We start from the raw sequence: 9,528 nt of genomic DNA, 5'->3' as shown, positions 1-9,528 counted from the left end.
CAAAACTGTACAACGTCTATCAAAGACAGAACAACAGCCTGACACACTTTGGAAAGGTAAGCTTAATCTTTACTTACAGTAGATCAACAACTTGGTTTGTTTATTATATTCAACAAAGCATGTTTGCTGATTTTTGGCCAGCTTTTTCGGATGTTATTAGAACACACCATAAGCTGTTTAAGATGAAGATAGAAAGGACAATGATTGCTTACACAATTATTTCTTTAAGTTTTTATTCGTAGTTTTGTCATTGACTGTGTAGGTACTGACGAGGGTCTTTAAAGTAACCAGTCACAACATTTTAAAGTAGTATATAATTGAGACACAGTAGAGTAACCTGTGTAACAGGGCGACTGTGGCTGTGAGGCAGTGTGGTCGTCTTTCAACCAGAAGGTTGTGGGTTCGATCCCAGCCCATGCAGTCAACATGTCGATGTATCCTTGGGCAAGATACTTAACCCTGAGTTGCTCCTGATGGCATGGCCAACGGTGTGTGAATGTGTGTGAATGTTAGGTCCTAGAGTAAGGTACACTGCTCTGTATGAATGGGTGAATGACATGTAGTATGTAAAGCGTTTTGAGGGGTCTTAAAGACTGGATAAAGCGTTATATAAGTACAGTCCATTTACCATTTAACATACATTGGCCTCCAAACATGTCATCAGGGAGTTATCAGAGTGATAAAGCTCTCTCAAAATCCAAATGCAGAGGATATGATAGCATTTTCCAGCCGCGAGACACTGAAACAGTATTGAATAATTCCAAAGAAAGTGGACCTTGTTACCATGTAAGTTGATTAATGCTGTGCATGCTAAACACTCTGTAGACAAGAGGCTATTTACAGAGAAACTGCTGTAACCCACATTTGACGTGCAAGCCCTTTAAACATGTGTTATTTATTTATAGTTATGCTGTTGTACAATGTAAACAACTTGAAATCCCATTTTAAGAGTGCTTCTCCTATTCAGTTGACCCTCTTAAAATCACCATGTAGGACTTCCCCAAGTTGTTTGAGTGTGTTAATGTGCATGTAACCATCGCCCGATGTTGGCCTAATTGCATTACTTCCTTCCCATTTTTGATCAAGTGGCTCTTGATTGTGTTTTTCCGAGGCCGTGGTGGACGAGATGAACAGACTGGGAATGATCGTGGATCTTTCCCACACTTCTTGGGAAACGGCCTCGGCGGCGCTGAAGCATTCTAAGGCACCAGTTATTTTTAGCCATTCATCTGCCTACTCCATCTGCAACCATGAACGTAACGTACCTGACTGGCTGCTGCAAGAGCTGGTGAGAAAACCAATTCACTGAATGATTAATCGCTTGCTTAGTTGCTTGATTAAAATGTATGAAGTCACTGATTCATTTATTGTAATTATGATTTGTATTTATACCTCTAACAAAGAACATTCAATCTGTTTTCATTAGTGCTTTGTGTATCAAGTGGAAAAAATGCAGAAAGGATTTCCACTTTTAAACAATTATTACATTTCAGCCTACTAACAGTCACTATAATTTATTCTGAATGTGCAGGGTAACAAAAGTCAACATGTCATGTCAATCTTTCATCATTTCCTTACCCGTGTTGGCTTCCCAATAATTTCCTCTTTGGTGTCACCACACACTGAGCAAACATGAAATGCCTGTCTGTTTATGACGCACGAGGGAACTTTAGGATCTACAGTAGATTCGCTTTCACTCTGTTTATTTTAGAGTGTTGTAATTGACTGTTAGTTGACTGTGTGGAGCAGTTTCCGATACAAAATTATTTTTGCAGTCGGAAAAGGTGGAACGCCCTATCTTGGTTGTTGTAGAGTTTCTAAGCTGACGTGATGCCCTTATTGAGTGTCAGCTGTATGCACCAAAGCATTTCTAAATTCTTCATTGCTCACACTTCATCTGCTACATTTGTTTATATGAACTGTACTTTGCTTCATCTCTGTCACCTCCAGCTCTTTTTCTCCTTTGTACAACATTATGAGTTGGTCCTAACCCATGTTTCATTATTCTTCTCAGTTTGTAATGAACACAACTTGAATAATTAATGTTAAAATAGTTAATAACATCTCCTTGTGACTCAGTCAGTACAAATGTGTAAGTTCTTTGGAAAAGCAGTAGTATAATTACTGAAGTATTTGCTATGCATGGAAATAGCCACTTCAGAACAGCACATCATTCTTAATGTTGATTTCCCTAGGTTTCTGCTTTTTAACTTAAGTTCTGGGTTGTTTGATATATAAACATGTTGTTCCAATAGACTGAATATCCAAACCGTGAAGTAACTGAGACACATTGTTCTAATTCAACCTCAACCCAACTCATCCTTTCTTAGTTCCTTCATGAGTGGGCATGTTTCTCATTATGCCACGCATTGTGTGTTCGCTGCAGGCTAGTTCACTGCAGGTTTGGAGGTTGCATAAGCAGAAACCTGAATGTTTACCACTAATAACTACAATTAGTGAATGTTAATGATACAGAAACAACACTTACACCTCCCTAAAGAAGGCTGTTTGTGCATACGTGTAATGTAACCCAGCTCCATCTTAACATGTACAACTTCATAATGAAAAAGTAATCGGATGAAAGCCTGTTAAACGTTATTGCTCGGAAATGCCCCGGGTCTTTCATCTTATCTGAACTTGTATCTCCTGCAGTAAAAATGCCCCTTGATTACCCCTTCAGAGCGCTGACAAAATAAAGGCCACTTGTGTGTGGAAATTGCATTCATCCATAGCACATTTTAGCGGATGCTTCACTGCGTGTGTGTGTGTGTGTGTGTGTGTGTGTGTGTGTGTGTGTGTGTGTGTGTGTGTGTGTGTGTGTTTATTCACTGAAGCTTTGTGTGTTTCAGAAAAAGAAGCAGGGGTTGATCATGGTGAACCTCCACAGCAAATTCATATCCTGTAGGGATGAAGCAACCATCTCTCATGTGGCTGGTGAGGCGTCCATGTTGATTTTTTTTATTTGCTACAAATTAAATCTGCTTATTTGTTGGTTGATTTAATATTCCACTTGGGTTTCACAGACCATTTTGACCACATAAAGAAGGTGATTGGAGCTGAGTCAATAGGAGTTGGAGGGGACTATGAAGGTGCTGTGAGGTAAGATATATTCACCTGTAAACACAACTTGTAGAAAGCTAGGAGCTAAAAGTTAAAGTAGTTAAATATCTTCTATCAAATAACTAGAATGAGTGGGGATCTTCAGAGACTTACACACCGAGAAACCAAAAATAAAACAAAGCTAATGCTGATGCTAATGCCAGTAGAGTGCACACTTGTTTACAGATCAATATTGTGCTTTTGTTAGCCTGTAATGATATCAGCCCTTTGTCTGTCTCTGCTGTCAACAGGCTGAAAATCAATAACTTTGCACTTCTAACAGGCCTAGAGATAGAGATGCTGCAGTATGTAATTTGTTTTGAGACATTCCTGTTTGGACTAGATTGTATCTGAATGCAGGGGGAAAGCAGATTCAATGCACCGTTCTGCAACAAATCTGCTTTCCCCCTGCATGCAGATACAATCTAGTCCAAGCAGGAATGTCTCAAAACAAATGACATTGAAGGAATACATTAACAAGTGTTTATTTAAATACTCGTGTGATTATTATCTACTCATAATGGTATGTGATGTTAAAAGCCAAAAGTGTCAGAATAAGTGGTTTCTTGGCAAAATAAGTATCCATTAATTCAAATAATGTTTTTCATCAACAGCTTTCCTCGAGGGTTAGAGGATGTGTCAAAGTATCCCGCCCTGATCCTGGAACTCCTGCAGAGGAACTGGACGGAGAGTGATTTAGCTGATGTCCTTCGAGGGAACTTCCTGCGAGTGTTCGAGAAGGTCGAGAGGGTGAGCTAAAGGAATAAGAGATTGTGCTTCTAAAAACAGTCTTCCCTTACAAATGAAGGGTACATTTGCTCTCCATAATTGAGCCACAGGAGTGTTTTGCTACAGTATTATGGAGGCGTGTGGTGCAGTGGGTTGAGCGTTGGTGTTTGGATCAGGGGGTCACAGGTTCAAACCCCACTGCAGTCAGCATGTCGTTGTGTCCCTGAGACACTTCACCCCAAATTGCTCCTGTGGGGATTGCCCACAGTATTGAGTATGTAAGTTGCTTTGGATAAAAGCTTCTAACAAGTGACATGTAATGTAATGTAATACAAATAATGTATGCTTGGTAGAACATATGAAGAGTATGTGTTATTTAATTGGTCTCTAAACAAAATGTCACTATATGTATTGTATTTTTCCTAAAATAAAGGGGCCATTTTTATGTCGTAGCTACCTTACTTCATGACATAGTATTCAAGTGTTTTTTTTACTTGTGTTTGAAATAAAAAATTTAAATATAGCAATAGATTGATTGACCTTAAAATATTGACTTATAGGCATGATTTATTCTCCATGAAATGATTTCTTTGCACTACAAGTTTGAAATGATATATAACAGCAGTTCAAATATGAGTTCTAAAATGTACTTGTGTTATATCCTCCCTCTCTTGTGTCACTGCTTTTCCCACAGGTCCGTGATCAGTTGAAGAGCACCGGGCCCAGTGAGGTCCAGATCTCTGTGGAGGAGGTGCAGAACCCGTGCAGGCTGGACCTCAGACCTCCGGACACGACGGGCCACTCTGACCGGAGCGGATCCTCCAGAGCCCGGCAGGAACCAAAAGGTCTGCTGATGCTCTCCATCGTTCTGCTGCTCTCCAGCCTTCACACGATTCAATGAGTGCTTAGAACGTTCAGCTGCAGCTTGATTTTTAAAGTGGATTTTTTTTTAAATAATACATTAGAAAAATATATACTTTTGAGGTGTAACCCCATTTGAGTTACATTTTTTAAAAGCCACCTCTGTATAAAGTATATATATCTATATATATAACTATACATTAACCATCATTCCTCTGAAAGGAACTCAGTTAGTTTTGGAATTTATTTATTACATATTTAATTTGTTGCTGAATTTGTTGTATCTTGGCTGACACCATCTCTATGAGATATAATAAGTGTGAATAATGACGCCGATCAACTCCCTCACCTGGTGTGTTTTCCTTCCCTGTTAATCACCTGCCTGGCCTCAAGGAGCCTCAGCTGTCCCTAATCATTACTCCTCTCCTGTGGATTTAGTCTGTGCTGTTACCTTGCTCAGTGACAGTTCGTCTTGTCTGTCTAGCATGAAGTGCTCCAAGATACTCTCCTAAAGTAAGCTCTGGTTTTAGCTGTTTAGCGTTTGTACCAGCGTTTGTTTTCGTTGCTTCCAGTCTGTAATTGTTTTTTGTTTTTGCCTGTATTATTTAGCCTTTTGGATTAAACGCTTGACTAAAATCTTTTTTGCCTGGTTGTGCTCTTGAGTCCTATTTTTGCTCTTGCCCGTACTTGTGTTTGATATTGCTGCAGGGACAATGGTTTAAGTGAAATAATCAACTCCATCCTATGTAATGCTTTCCTTGGAAAAAGAGATATTTATTGAAGTGAAGGGAAGACCAGTAGAATTCCTAGCATTGTGTGGTTTATTTTTTATTAACTGCTTAATTGTCATGCTTGATCTGTTACATATAAAACACTCGGCTTGTACTGATTGTTTAGCCCACATAAAAATAAACAGTTGATTTCTAGACTGTTGGCCTGTAATACTGCTCGTACTTGGCTTCTTAGAAAATACAAAACAAACACACATTAAACAAAAAAGGGTCTCTTGGTGATCTGAAATGCTAAAAACGTAACAGTTCAAAAGTCATTCATAAACATCTCTCATATCAACAACACAAATATCTTTCTGACAAAAAGTCATAAATTATTACTCTTTAAAAACGTGTTTCAAGATCTCTGCCTTACAGCACAACCAACGTCAAGCACTGCGTTCAATAGCCACAGCAACATATGTAATACCTCAGTGGGGACATGTTGAAAAAATAAATAAATAAATAGAGTTATGCTTCCAAGATAATCAAAGAGCTGTTTCAGAATAAAAAATCTGGCAAAGTATTTAAACAATTCTTCCAACTTGTGTTCTAATTAGGATAATAAGGATTATTATCGATATGAAGATGACTTTGTGACATAAATATGATTGATTTCCGTTTGAGAAATACAGGATTTATGTGTAAAGAATGGCGATCGTGAGCAACAGGTAGATACGTGAACAAGTGTGTCCCAATATTCTACAAAAATTAAATAAAACCTTTGTACTCAAAAATCGGTACTTCACAACGAAAGTCAAATTCATGCCTGTACTGAGAAATGTTTGGCAGCAAAGCAGCTGCTGCCTCCTGTCCAGAGGTGGAATGTATTCTGATGAGTAGCAGCTAACACTTGATCATGAGTAGATGGTGATAACTTCTCGACCTCCGCCTCGGACCAGCAGCACTCTTTCCAAGCCTTCAGTCAACACCTCCAGAAACTCCATATCTGAGGGACACGTTAAAGGAATAGACCAGACAAACAGCAGCCTAGCCACTTTTTCTATGAAGCTAAAGGCCCTGACACACCAAGCAGTCACCAGAGAACTCCCCGATGCCGATGCCGACGCCGACTGTTGCGTCGGCGTGTTCTCCTGCGTCTTGGCCATGTGTCGCACTGGAACACACCGCAAAGACTTCAGCCGAGCACGTACTGCGCATGCGTGAGTGGCAATAACTCTCCTTACCAGCAGGCGGCGGTAGTGTGTATTCGTCATTAAAAACAGGCAACAACCGGAAGACAGAGAAGAAGAACAGACTACGTGATATAAACAAACAACAAATAGAGTGTGCGTTCCATTTTCACTCTCGTCCATCGAAAACATGTTTCGTACGGTACTGGAGCTATCAGCCATTGGAGTGTTGCTTGTGGAAGACATTCTCAAGCAACCGTTTTGCTTCTCATGCACTGATTTCGCTAGCTGAACAGCCAATCAGAGTGATTTCTTTGTGCGTCGGCCATGAAAGGCCAAATAAGGCGTGTCACGGCCGACGGTGCGGGACACACCAAATTGAGTTTGGGCGACAGGGCACGCTTCGTCGTCCGACTAACGAAAACGGCCGATTTTGGCCTGGTGTGTCAAGGCCTTTAAAAAAGCTTCTATGAAATTCAGCATGAACACTTTTATCATATTGGCGAAGGATACAGTTCTCATCTCCCTCTGTGTCTCGAGGTGGCCCCGGCATGTTGAGTAGCACTAACCGAGCATCATGGGACCTGTTGACTATCACCTCGTTCAGCTTCACAGCCGTGTGCATTCGCCGCACGTTGGACTGATCCCTGCAGCGCAGCAAGGGGGAGAGAAGGAGAGCCGAATGGATTTGTACGAATAACAAACTTTTTCTGACTATTTTAAAGCAAGATCTTACTGGGTCTAACAAAGAAAAAAGGTGAAAACAAGGTAAAAGGTTGGCATTAAATGCTACATTTGTTATAATGAGAGGCAGTCGTGATGCTAAAGCGACTCACGGTTTGAGGCTCATGAGTTCTCTGAAGTTCTCAGGCGCGTTTTTCCTGTTCCTCCTCTCAGCCTCACATTTCTCTCTTGTCCACGTCATCTGAACCTTATCTGGGGGAGCCTCCACCACTTCCTCTTCCTCATCTGAGTATAGACTTCCCATTCGCACCAAAGAGTGTCTGTCCTTCACCAGCTGGGCCTGCAGGCCATGGGAATGACACATGGACTAGTTGTCAATGAACTGTACTTGACTTGAATTGTTATTTATAGAATTGTACATCACAAGGTTGCGCAAGATATTTCCGAAATGATTCGCAACATCAGAAAATGAAGGCTCAGGAGTTAGTTGCATATCATGCATGATACGTTTTTTTGAATTTGTGAAATATATTAGAAATGAACATTACACAAAAAAACAACATACCTCTCTTTCTCTTTCTGCACTGGACAGCCTCATTTGTCTCAACATCTGCGACCTCTGCTCCATCATTAATGTTCGCTCGTAGGTGTATGCTGAGATGTCGCTGTCATGCTAAAGTGTATTATGCAAAACATAATTGTGGTTAATGCAACTTAATCATACTGTATGTGTCTGTTGCACATGGATTGAGTGAGCACGAAAGTTAAGTACATCCATGTTCATGTCAAGCAGTGATTTTTCTTTTTAAGCACCAGCATGTTTGTAGCAAAGGGCATCTGGACTCAGTTGCAATTTTATCACCAAGTTCAATTCAAGCTGGTCTTGTTGTTCCCATAAAAAGACATATGTGAGTCTTTACTTGGATTCAGAGAAGTGGGTGTGTAAGAGAGACCCTCACCATCTCCACCACCTCCACTTCTGCCTCTATTCTCAGCTGGTAGAGGAACGTGGCCAGATCTTTCTTCATCTGGATGCTGTTGTCCTCCATCTGGGCCACAGTGAAGATGCGCATGCAGCATTTCCTCCAAACCTAAAATACAGATACAACCATGTGGTATTTGACCATGTGTAAAATTGAATGAGTGTGACTATAATTACTCACAGAAACATGTTTCAGAAATAAAAGTGGAAATATCTTGAAAAGTGAAAACAACTAAAACTAACAAAGACTATTCAAGGAGAGCTGGCACGTGTTGAAGGTTTTAGAACTCTGAAGTAGCTCAAAGATAGCTGAGGTCTCACTTTATGCAGTTTGAGCAGGAAAGGCAGCAGCATTAGCATCCCGCCATCATGGACGATCCACCAAACGTCAATGTTGCCATCTGTGAAGCGTTCATGGTTGCTCGGGTAGAAGGACACATTTTTGGGCACCATCAGGGCGAGGTGAGCAGCTGTGGTGCAGCGGACTGTGTCTGAGGAGAGGAGGAAACATGGAGGCATGGATATTAACTGTACTGCATGCATTACTTACTTTAGCTACAATGTACATTGTGTGCAAGCAAATGGAAACTAACACAACATCTATTATAACATCCGCATTTCGTATTCAACGAGGCCATTCAAAGTATTTATAGCAGTGTAAAAACAGAAGTGTAAACAGTGTAAAGGAAACATATCAAATGTCATTTAAATACATTTAGAAACAGTCATTAAAAAGCCAAGAGAGTAAAAATTGAAATAAGCAAAAATAGAATAAATGTAAAATGCATAATACATGTTTTGGTCCAGTTTAAAATATAAATAGTTATTTGAGGCATTGGCAAAAACAAAACTGTTTATAAGTTAAAGTTTATAAGAGTGAAGCTTGTGTTAATTCAACAGCATGTTATGCTTGTTAAGTGTTTTAGGTGTCATGTTGTGAGCAGTATTGCAGTGAGACTCTTACTGATGAAAGTCTTCCAGGCCCGGGGGGTCCTCGCTCTGCCTCCAGCCGTACGGCCAGCCCATCATCACCGTGTTGTGCTTCATGCCCCCCAGACCACAGGACTGGATCAGGTGCATTATACCGTCCCGCACCTTAGAGGCCACCACGATCTGACAGAAGCCCTTCACCCGCTCTATCTCCATCATGTGCTTAATGGCCTGGGTGAAAAAATAACGTATGTCCATGATAACAAATAAAGAATTGACCAAATAAACAGTTGACATAAAAAATGGTTACATAATGCTTTAAAAATAAACAAAAACATTA

The 9,528-nt window shown here is 40.4% G+C and overlaps 2 protein-coding genes across 2 annotated transcripts in view; one reads left to right on the top strand and one right to left on the bottom strand.

The window, feature by feature from the left end:
- dpep2 (dipeptidase 2) overlaps window positions 1-5,327 on the top strand; it is an 11,267-nt gene extending 5,940 nt beyond the window's left edge. The window contains exons 5-10 of the mRNA XM_010776416.1: window positions 3-56; window positions 1,112-1,288; window positions 2,850-2,934; window positions 3,024-3,099; window positions 3,714-3,849; window positions 4,523-5,327. Coding sequence (XP_010774718.1) covers window positions 3-56; window positions 1,112-1,288; window positions 2,850-2,934; window positions 3,024-3,099; window positions 3,714-3,849; window positions 4,523-4,729 — 735 coding nt within the window. The 3' untranslated portion in view covers window positions 4,730-5,327. The remainder of the gene's footprint in view (window positions 1-2; window positions 57-1,111; window positions 1,289-2,849; window positions 2,935-3,023; window positions 3,100-3,713; window positions 3,850-4,522) is intronic.
- Window positions 5,294-9,528, bottom strand: part of LOC104949969 (solute carrier family 12 member 4-like) — a 24,505-nt gene continuing 20,270 nt past the window's right edge. The window contains 8 exon segments of the mRNA XM_010776412.1: window positions 5,294-6,408; window positions 7,106-7,239; window positions 7,429-7,616; window positions 7,842-7,949; window positions 8,236-8,367; window positions 8,580-8,749; window positions 9,223-9,247; window positions 9,249-9,419. Coding sequence (XP_010774714.1) covers window positions 6,317-6,408; window positions 7,106-7,239; window positions 7,429-7,616; window positions 7,842-7,949; window positions 8,236-8,367; window positions 8,580-8,749; window positions 9,223-9,247; window positions 9,249-9,419 — 1,020 coding nt within the window. The 3' untranslated portion in view covers window positions 5,294-6,316.

The sequence above is a fragment of the Notothenia coriiceps genome, unplaced genomic scaffold (assembly GCF_000735185.1).
Source record: "Notothenia coriiceps isolate Sejong01 unplaced genomic scaffold, NC01 NC01_scaffold00016970, whole genome shotgun sequence".
NCBI classification, from domain to species: Eukaryota; Metazoa; Chordata; class Actinopteri; order Perciformes; family Nototheniidae; genus Notothenia; species Notothenia coriiceps.
The sequence above is the reverse complement of the archived record's forward strand: the minus strand, read 5'-3'. Positions and strand labels throughout refer to the sequence as shown.